Below are 15599 nucleotides of genomic sequence, written 5' to 3' on the forward strand. Positions count from 1 at the left end.
AATGGGTTTACACAATGCAGTGTTTGGTGTATTAAGAAGCCTGACAGAAAGCCTGCAGTAAATGTCAAAGAGCTTGGCACAGGGCTTTGCACAAAGCTTAGAGCCCAACCTTTCCAATATAGAAGTGGCAGCCAACTCCATTCGTATGCTTGTGGACTCAATTGTAAAGCAGCGTTTGATGGCCGATGTTTCAGCTTCTAGAGCAACAGAGTGCTGCATTGCAAACTTAGGCCACTATCATGCGAGGTCAGCTTGGTGTCATACAAGCTCAGACTGCTGCCATTGCGGTTGTGGGTTGCAGTGTGCAAAGGGGCTTGCAGTGTGTTAGCACGGTCCAGCAATCTGACAGATTACTAGGATTGCTGAGGCGTAGCCTCGGAGGATGGCAGTGGCTCCATGGAGCATGAACCTGCTGTCCTCTCTCAGGAAGACAGCATTCATCCTGCCACCACTGCCATTCTGCCTTTGCCCTTGCTGTTGTCCGTCAGTCAGCCAGCTCAAACCTCTGCTGCCCATGGCAAGATAGCGCAGTCTACAGCCAGGCCTTCTAGGCTTAGGTTTGCTTGAGATCATCTCCCATAATCATTTTCAATGTCCTTCACTGAAACTCATACAGGGGTAGGAGCTCCAGAACAGGCGAAGGTACAAGGGTGACAAATACCAAAAGAATGCACAAAGGTGATAAGTTAACTTTTACATGTAATATATCACAATTTCATTTATCCATTTGGTTTGGAATGTTTTATTTTGTGTTGCCTTTTATTTTTGCATTGTGGCCAAGCGAACACTGTTGGCCAATGTTGGAGGGAAGTGGGACTGTTGGCGAATGGGGAATTGAGGTTGTAGTTACTGGTATCACAGTGGATTTAAACTAGACAATGCAGGACATCGAAGCCTTATACATTCAGCTATGTAAATGGACATGCATATTCATCAATCGTCATATGTGATGCAGTAAAATCCTACTATTCATGGGGGTTACGTTCCCACGAAACCTCACAAATGGCAAAATCACAAAGGAGGAACATGCTTTTGAATGGGACTCAGTTAGAAAGGTCTCAACCATGCGAGGGCAGCATTGGTTTGGGCAGTTACAGTGCTCCACAATGACCTGTGTTCCTCTTCACTGAAGCTCTAAGACTTGCTGTGTACATTCCATATTTTTGTTTTTTGTTTCCAATTTCTAGCACTGGCAGTTTTGTTCCCAACCCAGTTAAAAATCACACTCAGTAAAAAAGAGAAAAACCCAGGGCCAACAAGGGGCAACATATATCCTGGAAAATTCCTCTCCGATCCCCCCATTCAGGTCACTGAAACCAGCCAAAATGGTCACGTGAACCAAGGATTACAAATATTTATAAAGACAATTACATTCTGTTTTATGTGATTTCTGTCCTCAGCAGGAACTAGCTCAGTTTCCTCTGATGTTATTCGGAGAGCCAGCACCTACCACACCTGCCTGTATCATACTCCAGAGCTTCAACACTCTTTGAGAAAAGATATGCCACCTAATATTCAGTCTATTCCTACTCTCTGATAGTAAATTAACCAATCCCACACTTGAGCTGTGTTCAAAAGGTGTACCTGTCAGAGAATAAGTGCAGAGATTAGGACATTTCAAATGCACATAAGTGAACAATGCTCACGCGATGGGCGATGCGGTGTACAAAGTACAAAGCCCGGTTAAGTGAAAATGCAAACAAGGAAGTCGCGAAAGGCAGGTCTTTACTGTATATCAATACGATCTGAGAGTAAAGTGTATTAAGAACAGAAAAGATACTTTACAATTATGGAAACATTAGGGCCTGAATTCTTAGGATGGTGTGAGCTCAGCCTCCGCCATCCAAAGAGTTGGGGGGAAACACATCTCCACCGACTCCTACAGCTCCGGGTGCCATTTGATGCTCTAGTGAACGTCGATTGGCATAAGACAGGACTTCCACCCCTCACTCAGGAGGAAGTCCTGCCTTGAAGAGCTGCCGGCCAATCATTATAACTACAACACTGGCCTTTACCTGGCTATGTGGAAAATTGTCGAGGTATGTCCTGTACACAAAAAGTAGGACAAATCCAACCCAGCCAATTACCGTCCCATCAGTCTACTCTCGATCACCAGTAAAGTAATGGAAGGGGTCATCAACAGTGCTATCAAGCGGCACTTGCTTAGAAATAACCTGCTCACTAACGCCCAGTTTGGGTCCTGCCAGGGTCACTCAGCTCCTGACCTCATTACAACCTTGGGTCAAACATGAATAAAAGAGCTGAACTCCTGAGGTAAAGTGAGAGTGACTGCCCTTGACACCATTTGACAGAGTGTGGCATCAAGGAGCCCTAGTAAAACTGGAGTCAATGGGAATCAAAGGGAAAACTCTCCGCCGGTTGGAGTCATACTTGGCACAAAGGAAGATGGTTGTGGTTGCTGAAGGTCAGTCATCTCAGCTCTAGGACATCACTGCAGGAGCTCCTCAGGGTAGTGTCCTCAGCCCAACCATCTTCAGCTGCTTCATCAATGACCTTCCTTCCATCATAGCATTAGAAGTGGGGATATTCGCTGATGATTGCACAATGTTCAGCACCATTCATGACTCCTCAGATACTGAAGCAGTCCATGTCCAAATATAGCAAAGCCTGGAAAATATCCAGGCTTGAGCTGACAAATGGCAAGTAATATTCACACCACACAAATGCCTAACAATGACCACCTCCAATAAGAGAGAATCCAACCATCACCCCTTGATGTTTAATGACATTACCACCACTGAATCCCCCAATGGGGGTTACCACTGAACAGGAACTGAACTGGACTAGTCATATAAATACTTCGGCTACAAGATCAGGTCAGAGGCTAAGAACCCAGCGACAAGTGACTCACCTCCAGCCTCCCCAAAGCCTGTCTGTCTACCATTTACAACACACCAGTCAGGAGTGTGATGGAATACTCTCCACTTGCCTGGATGAGTGCAGCTCCCACAATACTCAAGAAGCTTGACACCATTCAGGACCAAGCAACCCGCTTGATTGGCACCACATCCACAAACATTCACTCCCTCCACTACTGATGCACAGTAGCAGCAATGTGTACCATCTACAAGATGGACTGCAGCAAATTACGAAGGCTCTTGCGACAGCGCCTTCCAAACCCATGATCACTACCATCTAGAAGGACAAGGGCAGCAGTTGATGGGAGCCCCACCACCTGGAAGTTCCCCATCAAGTCACTCACCTTCCTGACTTGGAAACATATCACTGTTCCTTCACTGTTACTGAGTCAAAATCCTTGAACTCCCTTCCTAACAGCACTGTGGGTGTACCTACACCACATGGACTGCAGTGGTTCAAGAAGGTAGCTCACCACCACCTACTCAAGGGCAACTAGGGATCAGCAATAAATGCTGACCCAACCAGCAAAGCCCACATCCTGTGAATGAATTAAAAAAAAAAGATTGGTCGGCAGCTCTCCAGTCCCTCCAAGAACAGCAATGCAGTGGCCAAAAGAGGCCCTGCACAAACTTCCTGTGCCTAAATCCTGGGAACCGGAGAAAAAGGTGTCAGGGGTCACAGGGCAGGGAGGGTAGGGAAGGCCTGGGGATCCCAAGGAATCTCCAGGGATAAGCCTGGGGCGGGGCTGGAGGGAGATCTGGAGGTTACCAGGCCTTAAGAGGAGAGTGCCCCAATTCAGAAGGGGGCTTCTGATGGAAGCGCACCCTCCCTCCCCTGACATCGAACTCTCTTCATTTCCATGTTTCCGTCTCCACACTGTCATCCGCCTACCAGCCCAAAAATTGAGGCTGGGTGGGAAAAGGCCCTTAAGTGGCCACAAGGGCCTCAACCGGGGCGAAGGTGGGCTTCCTGTCTGTGGTCCTGCTTGCCTCACTGTAAAATCGTCGCGAGGTTGGAGTGGGTGGGAATTCAGAGGGAATCCCGTTCATGCAATGTCACGATCCCCCTGCCTCAGAACCCATTGGTTGTGGGAAGGGGGGGGATGCGGGTGGAGGGCGTGGGGCAGGTGGGGCCTGAGGTGGGATTGCGTAAAATTCTGGCCTCGGAATGATGTTTCAATACCAATCCTGAATTTCTTCAGTATATGTCATGTATTGCGGATATATTTTGAATCCCATGTGACTCTACTCTGTTGCTGCCCATTTAGTAGCGTGAGTAATTATTGTCCATAGTGTAGAGTAGTCCAATTTCAATTACTCCCAGTATATCTACTTTACAAAGCTTAATATCTAGTAAAACATTGTCAATTATTACGTAAAAGTTGTGTTGTTCAGTTCCCTGGGCCATCATATGTGCTGGGGGGGGTGGGTGGGGGGAGGTACTCCAAAGGAGTGCTGGGGACCCAGCACCACCCCCCACCCCCACCCCCGGAGGTTCCCAGGTAAGGCAGGTAAGGACTGAGTGGCAATTGCCTGGGAAGTTCAAACTTTTAATGGGCAATTGCCCTACACTGGGAACCATCCAAAACTGCTATTTAAATCACAAACTTTGGATGGTTCTGGCTATCTTACAGGAATAGGTACCCAGAAAAGATTAGAAGAATTAAAACCACTTCTAACTTTTGGGTAACTATAGCATTGACCCCCTCAACCCTCTCACAGGACTCCCCCACCCCGCCAACCCTCATGGGACCCCTCCCAACAACAACCCCAACTACACCCCGATTTCCCAAGGTATGCCCCCAACTGCCCTCCCAACTCCCGAATACACTCGCACCTCCCTGACTGCCCTCCCCACCACCCAACTACCCTCCCTACACCCTGATTACACCTGAACCCCCTACTGATCATCCAACCCCCTCTCACTGACCACCCCCCACTGACTACCTGACCCCCTCCTCTAACCACCCAAACAACCCCTCCCAATCCTATCCAGCTGCCTTGTAAACTTATCTTTTCCCTGGCTTCTCAAAGTGGCTGGACCTTTAAACCTACCTGCTTTACAGCAGCTAGTGTTGTAAAAAAGTGGGTGTTGGCCCCCTTACTTTTAACTCAGCTGCCCTCGGCACAAAGTGTCGGGAACCCACTGCACTGCACCTCTTCCTCACCTGGCCTGAGTTGGAAGGTCGGGCGAGAAAGGTGTGGCTTCATTTTAGGCTAAGTAACTAGGAGCAGAGTGGCAATCTGACTGATTGCCACGCCACAGCTTCGCCTGCTTTCCTTATGTAATTCTTGGAGAAACAGGCACTCACTTCAAGGTACATTTGATGTACTCTAAACCTAACAATTTGAGTGGGCCCCAATCATTCCACAGTGGCCAAACATTAAATACCAGTACTGAAGTGAATTGCAAAGTACTACTGGCTTAAAATATTGCAGTAAAATTATTGACAGCTTGAAATTGACACAGAAATTTAGCTTCTTTGCAGAAAGAATTAAGATCACCTCCATACAGGTTTGATGTAAATGCTAACCTAATGTTTAAAAAAGTCTATAACATAGCAGCTAGGACATTTTTTTTGCTTTACAGACAAAATATAAATAAATTAGACATAGTTTATGTCTTTTCATTAGCAGTGTGGATGTTCAATGAGTTTGATCGCTACAGACCAGTCTGACTAGAATGGGGCCTCAAAATCCACCAAGTCCATGAGGTCAATTCTGTAAATGTGTGGGATGAAAAAAAGCTAGAACTGAACATCTGGTCTACTACTTAGCTCTCTTCTCAACCATGCAATCAGCCAAGTCTGGATCTGCTCTTTTGAGTTGATTTATACGATTTCTTTGAGAAAATGGCAAGATAAAACATAAGTAACAATTAGTTTTGAGAGATTATATAGTTGTCAGTTGTACACCTTATTTCATAAACTTTAAACTGACAATGCCTATGTATTCCAATATAGAGCAATGTATTTTCACAATACAAACAGAGAAGGTCTACCCTCTGGTATCCTTAGCAAACTGCAACAGATTGCATCAGACTGTACAGGAAAGGTTCTCAGCAAAGGTACACATCTGTGTGCATGTTAAAAACCGTAATATTTTCATAGAATTATAAAAGTTGATCATTGTTTAGCACAATCAAAATTGAATGGCACATTGCTGCATAATTATATGAATAGTTTTGGGATGTAAAGCAACATGCAATTTTACGATATACTGTTTTGCTAAATTATTTGCAATTATATTTTGGAATGATAGTTACTTCGGGAAAACAGCCATGAAACTCAAGTCTCCAGCAAGGTTAGAGATTAGAAGAAAAGTCTCTGTAAGGACAGTGAATTTGTGAAATCAACCATTCGAGATGGAAATTGAATTGTAGTCAATCGGCATCTTTTAAAAGGTGCTGTACGATCGCAATACAGAAGCGGGATTGAGGACTTTGGTAAAATTTAACAGCAATGCTTGATTTTATTTCCATGTGATAACTTAGTGTTCTCCAGAGATCAGCAGGTGATGCAGGAGAGAAGTCCTTGATAAAATAATCATGCATGGACAATGAATAGAATGGTTTTTAGTGGGCTGAATGGCACTTCTAGTTCCAGATTTTTTCATGTAACCTAACAACTATCAGCAAGTGCCTCATTATTTGTAAAACACTGACATTTATGACAAACTGAAAAAGAACACATTACTGGTAAACAAATCGCTCTGTTAGTGCATTTAGCTTTGATTCATTCAGACTTGCTTAACAACCATGATATACAACTTTTTTTTACTTTTCAACTTAACCTGTGTGAAAACAGACCAACATTAAAAATATTACCTTGTGAATTCATTGAGTGAATTGTGTGACTGTGGAATGCTGAGGGAGCCATCGTGAGGCATAAAATCCATGTTACAGTCCTCCAAACAACTTCCATAATTAAGTACACTAGAATCAGAGCAGCGAGTGTTGTGCCAAGCTAAATCACACTGTGCCAACATGTCTTCTCTCCAAACTCTATTTATGTTTGGATGCTATTCTCTATTTTCCCAGTGGCCATTTCTGAGCACGGCTAAGTTTGCTGAAAAGCAGTTGGCTTAATTCACTTAATGTGCTGTTGAGGTGATAACTTTTCCATACAATATGCAACATCAAAAGATCTTCACAGTGATGTAACTTCTGTAAGAAAGAAAATACATAAAAGTCTAATAATATTGGAGCCCTTAAAAAAGGCTTGAAAAGGAACCTTAAGAAGTTTTTTTTTATATATACTAGTCATGCTGTTTACAATTGTATGGACAGATTACAAATGTTTACTTTGCAAACAGTCTGCTTGGAAGCATCTCAAGTCACATCAGATACAACTAGACTTAATCAAAAACAAAATACTGTGATGTTGGGAAGCTGAAATAAAAACAGAAAATGCTGGACTCAGCCGGTCAAGTGCATTATTGAAAGATCATCGACCTGAAACGTTAACTCTTGTTTTTCACTCCACAAATGCTACCTGACCTGCTGAGTATTTCCAGCATTTACTGTTTTTGTTAGCTAGACTTAAATGTCCTGATGCACATTTGATTTCTTTTGAAGTCACGGTAATTCATTTCCATTGTTTCTTTATTTTTTCCCAAGTACCCAATATTACACCAATTATGTCTGCAGTGTAAGCAAGGCAATTAGTGTAATAAATCTGGAGACATTATAAACTAGACAGCTAATTACTGACCCAGAGGACAAAGTTTTATTTCATGTAAATAAAACCAAGTGGTGTATTTACTGGCTTTTTGTGATAAAGGTGGAAATATTGAGAGTATTGGACAGTGAAATATAGTTTTGCTACATTGTATTGAAGAATAAGCAATCCTATATTAAAATGCTGTATAAGCTGCCCAGAACTGAGCACATCTGGCATAAAAACTTAGAAAAATTGGGGCAAAAACAGAATGTGCTGGAAATGCTCAGCAGGTAGAGTTAATGTTTCGAGGTAAATGTGACTCTTCTGCATAACTTCTTCCAGCACTTTCTGTTTTTATTTCAGTTTTCCAGCATCTGTCATACTTTGCTTTAATTTTAGTGAAAAATTGGGATACTTGCCTGCACTCTTACATATTTATACATTTAAATCTACAAGGCACCACTTTGCCAAATCGTAAACCTAATGCATGTTCCTTTGCAATCTTTCACAATCTTTGTAACTATGAGTCATGTCCCCCAGTTTGGTGGATTCACTGTATTTGAATATTGCCCCCTCAATTCCAAAGTCAGATATCTACTAAGTGAACAAAAAGCCCACACAAAACAGATCTCTGTAGAACATTACTCACACATTCTCCCAGTACACGAAACCTCCGTTTATCCTTGTCTTCCTCACTTTCAAGCAGCCTCCCAACAGGCGGTCACATTCCCCTTTTGTGAGCCACTATCTTTGCCTCAAGTCTCTTTGGTGGTATCTGATTAAATGCTTTTTTCAAACTCCATTGAAACTACATCTGCTATGTTCCCTTTATCTATCCTCTCACATATTTCTTCTAGAAGGTTGGTCAAGCATTACTGTCATGGGTAGTTCATTATTCTATTTGCTTAGTAACTTTATCCCCATTCTATATACCCAAATAACATGACAGCTGAAATAATAACTTACTGGCCTATGAGTTCCTTATCTTAGCCTCCTGGCTTTATTTGAAGAAAGGTATCACGTATGCCATCATCCAGCCCTCTAGTATAACTTTCCTTTCCACAGCCCCTACTTTTTTCTTCCTAACTCCCAACTGGACCATTAAAAGTAAACAATTGGTTGTGGTAAGATATCTAGCTTAAATTTGGGTACTACTTTAGTTGGACAAATTAGAGTTTATGCGGGGAGAAAGATGGACAATCAGTAAGAAAGATACTGGGAATAGTCGAACATGGAAGTAGCAAAAGCATTTAAATGCTTTAGCAGCCGAGTGGCTGAGGCAGTGTTGCTGAGGTGATCTTACTGATAGAAAGGGATGTGAATTTTAAAGCTTGGCTCAGAATTGAGCAATACCCTGAGACTACAAACAGTCTGATTTCATTCAACCTGAAAGGATGGTTGCAGGGTGGGATATAGGCTTTGGTGGAGGCCAATGACAATGGCTTCAGTCTTCAGTGCTGAGCTCCAGGAAGCTGTGACTATTCCAGGATTTGATATCAGACAAACAGTTTGGCAGCACACACACAACTGAGGGAAGCATGATAAATGTCAAAAATTTATTACAACTGTAACTGCAGCATATAATATTTGAGCAAAGTGATTCACTAATTGTTTCAAGAAGCCACTTTTACAAGCCACATCTTGGGTGTATTGGTAACAGCTGCAACAGAAAAATTGGGGCAAAACTTTGTTGGAAGCTTATTCCTGATAAAGCAAATAACTTCTTAACACTAAAATTAGGGAATTTTCCAATAATTTGAATTAAATATAAATAACAGCACAGTGGGGATTTATTGCAAACGCATGGAATCATCAGATGATTTAAATCAAGTTGAAAGCAAAATACTGAGGATGCTTTAAATCTGAAATAAAATCAGAAAATACTGGAAAAACTCAGCAGGTCGGGCAGCATCTGTGGAGAAAGAAACAGAGTTAATGTTTCGAGTCTGTGTGACTTCTTCAGAGCTGTGAAGAACTCTGTCCACAGATGCTGCCAGACCAATTGAGTTTTTCCAGCATTTTCTGCTCTAATTTAAAACAAGTGTCTTTCAGTAGTAAGTAGAATATATGCAGGCCATTACAGTAAAAAGAATGCAGTGCAGAAAAGAATTCCATGGGTCAAACTATCATCTTAATTAACCTGTCACGAAAACCTGAGCCTTCTGAGACAGTGATGCTCACACAAGTTGAGAGAGCTGATCCCTGTCTGTAGACTCCGTAATGGTACAGATTCTCATTACAGAGTTGAAAATGTGGAACAATAATGATCCCTTAACTGGCTAGAGTAGGTGTGTTTGGGAGGAAGAGGCAGCAAGTGGCGAGCCTGCTAACCACTTTGAGAAGAGTTAAGATCCCAGAACTGCGGTAACTATATATTACATTAACTCACTGTGACGCCAACTGAAAGCTGAACTAGCACATGTACACACAGTACAGAAGCAGCTAATGAGCAGAATTATAAAAGACGGGACCTAGGGCAGGTTGGGAATAGGTTGGACTCTTCAGTGGGCTTTGTCATGGCTCTTCAACTAAGCCATGGCATGAGCATCCCACTTTCAGGTTCCCGGACCAAACAAGGAGGGTGATCAGGACCATGTACTGGATCTATCAAAGGATAGATTCTTAATTAAAGGAGCCCTGGCATGGGTTGGAATAGTTCATCTGAATGTGATTTTTTTAGTCTACTACCCCAGGAATGGAGAGGAGACCTGGGAAGGTTGCCCCGTTGGTCTCTCACTCTTATCTGATGGTCCTGCTGTGGGATCTGAGGGACTGCAGTGATGTGAGCTCTCCTAGCAGTGGAAGAGGACCATTTCTCCAACTAAGCAGGCATGGATGGAAATGAGTGAGGAAGTCAGTAACAGAAGTGTGGTCCCTCCAAACTGGAGATAGTGCATCAAGAGGATCCAGACCTCAGGAGAACAGGAAAGGGGAGCGGCATAAAACCTTCAAGTGCCAACCCACACTCTGATTTTCCAACACTCCTGTGCACAGCACTCCTCAGGACAACGCACCTTGAAGATGCACTCATTCCTCTCTCCAGGCTCCTCACATCCCCAACTGAACAACCAACACCCACACTCACCCTCATCTCATTGCCCTCTCGCACTCATGCCTCACAGTTAGCCTCCACAAATGTTGTTCATCCCTCTTATCCACACAAGTGACTGCTGACCCTCATAACTCCCTACTTTCTCCTTTTGCAGGAGAATGCAGCACACAACTTGAGGAAGAGGTAGAGACCTGGGTGGGCAGGGTGGGGAGTGGTTCTCCAGTGTCAGATGCCTTGGTAGATACTGGCAATGTGTGCCACCTGGCCTTCTGGGAAGACAGTCATGTTCCAGAAGGCTTCAGATATCAGTAACGGCTTGCCATGAAAACCTAAGCATTTTGGGGCACTGATGCTCACACAGGTTGCAAGCTGATCCTCTGCCTACAGACCCTGTAATGAGATTCTATCTCATTCAAGCTAAATAATTATAACCATCCCCTCTGCCCTGTGGAGTGGCATACAGCTGAGGATAATGCAGCTGGTGCTGCTGCTGGTTTGCTCCTGGTGCAGTTGATGTTGGTGTGCTGCTCCACTTGTTCTTCGCTAGATGCCCAAGGTCGAACTGTGTAAACTGCTCCCAAGTGAAGGCTGGCAGCAGAGAGTGAAGGTGGGCAAAGTGCAAAGCAGGTGAAGTGACTTACAAGAAGTTGACAGTTACTTGCCAAGCAGTGAAAGCATTCTCTGAGAGGTGGTGCTGTGAGCTGCAGCCTCTCACCTGGCTATGGCTGCAGTTTTTTCTATTTTATTCATCAAGGCTTCTCAGCCTGTCAATTCACTGAAGTAACATTCCCCACTGTTCATTCATCCCTATGACCCTTGCAAATTCCACACAGCTCAGGAAATAGGTCTACTGTTGTTAAATTCAGATCCTTGATTAAAACATTGGCTTATTAGAATATTTAAATAGCTTTCCCGACAGCAGCATGGGGTTCCCCACTCGCCTTTAAAACTGCCCAATTGAAACCCCAGAAGAGGGCTGGATGATGTTGGATGTTCCCAAACCTGTCTCTCCCCGCCTGTAAAAATTCCACCCAATGAGTCTTGGAGCACTGGTGAGGGATTATTAGGTAGTTAAAGAGATAGTTAATGTGGGGCTCAGTGGTACAGACTGCGAAAGCAGCAGGAGTGTATCGTGGAATCATTTGCCTTTCTCCACACTACAACTGGTGATGGTTGGGGTAATGTAGAAGAGCTTAATATCCAGATATAGGTTGCCAGCCCCTATGAGTGATGCCAAAAATAATTTGTCTACATTGTAATCTACCATTGACCAAGTGGGAATATCCCTGGTAGGATTTGCAGTTGGGACCTCAGATGAGTAGATTGTAGGCACAATTGGATCATCTCTTAAAAATGCTGTGGACACTGTGATAATAAACACAAAAAAAAGGGTCATTTTCAATCGATTGGAGGATAGTTATAGGCAACTCTGAAAGTGAATTGCTGAAACCTAACAAATACCCACTGTTCCACGATCACACAGGGATGCCATCCAGCAGTGATCATGTGTCACTGGCCATAGGAGTAGCTAGATGGAACTCACATCAGTAGCAGTTCAGTTCCAACATGTAACTCTGTCCTAGCATTGAGCCTACAAGGTCTATATATAGCAAAACAGACCACCGACACATATATTAAGGTGACTTAGAGATCCAGCGCTTTCTATGTCTCCAATCACTTCTTAGTATCACCGCTACAATTGGGATGTATTTTGTATACAGCACACCCACAAGTACAAAAACAATCACAGCACACAAAAGGCAAACGCACAAGGAAAGCACATTAAGTATATAGACCCCTATTGCTGCTCAAGTGAATAAAACTAATTCAACTATGATTCTTTCATTGTACAGAACAAAATAATTCCTTGTCCATTAGGCAAAGACAATGCTGGCATTATGCTGTGATTGACGCCTAGAACAGCCAATTGTGACATTAAAGTTGAGGAAAGAGGTTACCTTCACTGGCACATTACAGGTTGCCGACTGTACCTGCCATTCTTTGTTGACTAAGTGGCACATTTCAGTCATAGTCTCTATTGTAAGACTAAGTCTTAGCCTCATGCCCTGCTATCTGACACTGTTGTGGTAAATCTTCTACTTAGGGTAGTACCTGCTGCAAGTCTGATATCCTTTGTTTTCCCAGGTCACTGCCTCCTTCCACTCCACTGTGATATAACTGCAAGTGTCACTGCACTCATGGTTTCTGACAAACAAAACCTTCAGTGTGCTGGTCACTTATGTTACTGCTATTCTATTGCTATGAATTCTATTCCCTTGCTGAACTCATTAATTCCAGTTCTGATGTGGAGTGATTTTTTTTGATTTGGCTGCAGTTTCCAGAGCGCTGCTTAAGTTCATAATTCTTGGTCCTAAGGACAAAATCTGCTTTGCCTCTCACTTATTTTTTGCTAATATTCATTAGCCCATTTTTGGAGGAGCAGGAAGTCCCAGAGCAGCACCGAACATGGAGAAATAGTGCATTAGAGCTTTTTTTTTCCAACATTACATGCCATTTTACTCACGTCTTTTTTTTGATAAAATTGACAAATTATAGCCCATGATATCTTAAACTGAAGTCAATTACATCTGGGGAAAACTAATTAGCTTGCATTTGCAGGAGATGGGGAATTTTGTGTAGACACAAAATCATTTTTTCATCCAAGAAATCTGGCAGATAGATATAATTCATAGAAATCAAATACTCCACAATTAAATCTAAACTATGTTGCCATATACAACATTCTAAAACACACTTCATTGCAGACAATTTTAAAACTGCATTTGTGAAATAGGAATTAAACTCAATTGTTAAGTATGCAATTAGAAGGTAAATCATTACAGTGGTGATGATCTGAACACAGATTAAAAGAGTCATTTTAATGTGACCCAAGCTAATTGAAAATCCCTTTTCCAAGTGGAATTGTGGATATACTGTAGTGTATTTAGTCTTGGCTGTATTTGAAGACTGACACCTTGAATAACCTTTTGTTATGAGCATTTTGCCACAAAGTCAGAAGCATAGACCCCCCTAGACATCTCCTTTCCAGAACTGCTGGTAACTGTTACAGGCAGTCAAAGATGAACTTGCCATTACTTATGTATCTCATCTCCAAAAAACAAGCTCTTAAAAAAGTCTAGTCGAGCATATTTCTGAATTATATTTAGAAATCATGTTTATATAACTAAAAAGAAAAAAAGCAGACGCTGAAAGGACCTGAAGAAAAATTATCATAATGGTAAATAACTTGAAACAACACATTTACAGACAAAACTGTGTTAAGTCCCAGCTGGTGGCTGGCAGCCAGCTGTATCTGAAGGTAATGGGGAGCAGATGGAGAAATAATTTGTCTGAAAAGGCAAGTTCCAAGAGGCCTCCTAGAGAATGAAGTGGAAATTGAACATTTTTTTAGTATTTTTGTAAAGATGTGCTGCGATTTTCAAATATAATAAATTGCTTTAATATTCACCCTAGACTACATATCTCCCCTTTATGCTATAAAACTCAACTAAAGGACATTTATTTGTGGAACCTGTACTTTAAAATGGGTTTTATCTTTGCATTTTTACATTTATTAGAATTATATATTAATTTGTATTTATATAAGTTTTGGATAGAGAAAATATTAAATAATTGAAACACTGCTGCTGTATAAACAAAATCTCAGTAAAATCACATCAATATGCCGATTAAATCCCAGATTGAGATTTGTAAATCTCTACTATTTTCAATCCGCAGAGAATACAACACACTCCAGGACAATATGTCAAGGACTAAATTGTATGACCAGCACCTGAGGAATATTTCGGTAGTAGTTTCATGTTATAATATATATAAAATAAAATAAAAATACTCTTCGACCTATTCCCAGACAGGAGTATGAAACGTTTGGCACAAGTTAAACGTGACCCAGACTACCTGGCTTTCTGCCACTGAAGTACTTGCCGGTTCCCTGAACGCATTTGCAGAATTACAAACAAAAAGTGAATACTGGTCCATTTATTTTTTTTTGCTCTTTTTCAACAGCTAACGAGCTCCGATTGACTTTGAGAATTCATGAAAAGGGCTATTGTACAATGCTGGCCATAAACTTAATAGGTATAATCAGTAGGAACAGGCAGATGTGCCGCAAATCTCCAGTATTAAAATTCACCTGAATTCCTATTTTGAAAGAGAAGAGAAATAATTCTCTATTCATCTGACAGCACATCATCTTCATGTCTAATATACCGAAACTACTTAAAATACAGACTATTTTTTTAAAAAAGGACAATCAGTAAGTGTCCCGACGCCGACTTTCGGAGAAATAGCAAGTTAGCTGCAGTTCACAGAAAGGTATGAACTGACACTAATATTCTGACATGAATAAATGTTAAGAGATTTAATTGGATAGCACAACATACTCCACCTTTTGGCGTCTCTTGCTTCTTCCAGTCCAAGTATTGTTTGAAGTTTCTGTTCAGGTTTGTCAAGTTTCAGAGGGTTGAACTGATCTCACTGCTAGCTCTCACACTGAAGACTTGCGAGGAGACTGCCATGAAACACGCCAGTTGAAGCAGTCAGCAGCAATGAAGGGGTCCGCCTAGTGTGGAAATAGTTCTTTCACATCCTTATCCTGACAACTTTAAATAAACCACATTTAACGTAATGACGTCACGAGAGCACACTAAAGTCCTTGACAGGCGACTTTTTTTGCCCCATTTGCATTTGACTAATTCAATTGGTAATATTTTGCCAATAACCTCTACAGTATGTTCATCCTAACCAACTTTACTGGGGGACACCCGACAAAGAGTAGTTATTTAGTGGACCTCGGTGTCCCCAAGCGCTTTCATAACCAAGGAAAATCCTTAAGCAGAGCCATTGTTGTAATGTAGGCACTGTGGCAACCAATTTGTGCACAGCAAGATCCCAAAGAGCATCTCTGAGATAATGACCAGGTAATCTGTTTTAGCCACGTTGGTTAAGGGATAAGGGATGGATTGACAGGGCACTGTCCTGTTAACT

At 42.1% G+C, this 15599-nt stretch overlaps 1 protein-coding gene across 1 annotated transcript in view; it reads right to left on the reverse strand.

Moving 5' to 3' along the window:
- adamts10 (ADAM metallopeptidase with thrombospondin type 1 motif, 10) overlaps positions 1–15156 on the reverse strand; it is a 187651-nt gene extending 172495 nt beyond the window's left edge. Inside the window, exons 1-2 of the mRNA XM_041205392.1 lie at positions 15001–15156; positions 6706–7044 (exon numbers count right to left, since the gene is read on the reverse strand). Coding sequence (XP_041061326.1) covers positions 6706–6802 — 97 coding nt within the window. The 5' untranslated portion in view covers positions 6803–7044; positions 15001–15156. The remainder of the gene's footprint in view (positions 1–6705; positions 7045–15000) is intronic.
- Between the last annotated feature and the right edge of the window lie 443 nt (positions 15157–15599).

This window comes from Carcharodon carcharias, chromosome 14 (genome assembly GCF_017639515.1).
Source record: "Carcharodon carcharias isolate sCarCar2 chromosome 14, sCarCar2.pri, whole genome shotgun sequence".
In the NCBI taxonomy this organism is placed as follows: Eukaryota; Metazoa; Chordata; class Chondrichthyes; order Lamniformes; family Lamnidae; genus Carcharodon; species Carcharodon carcharias.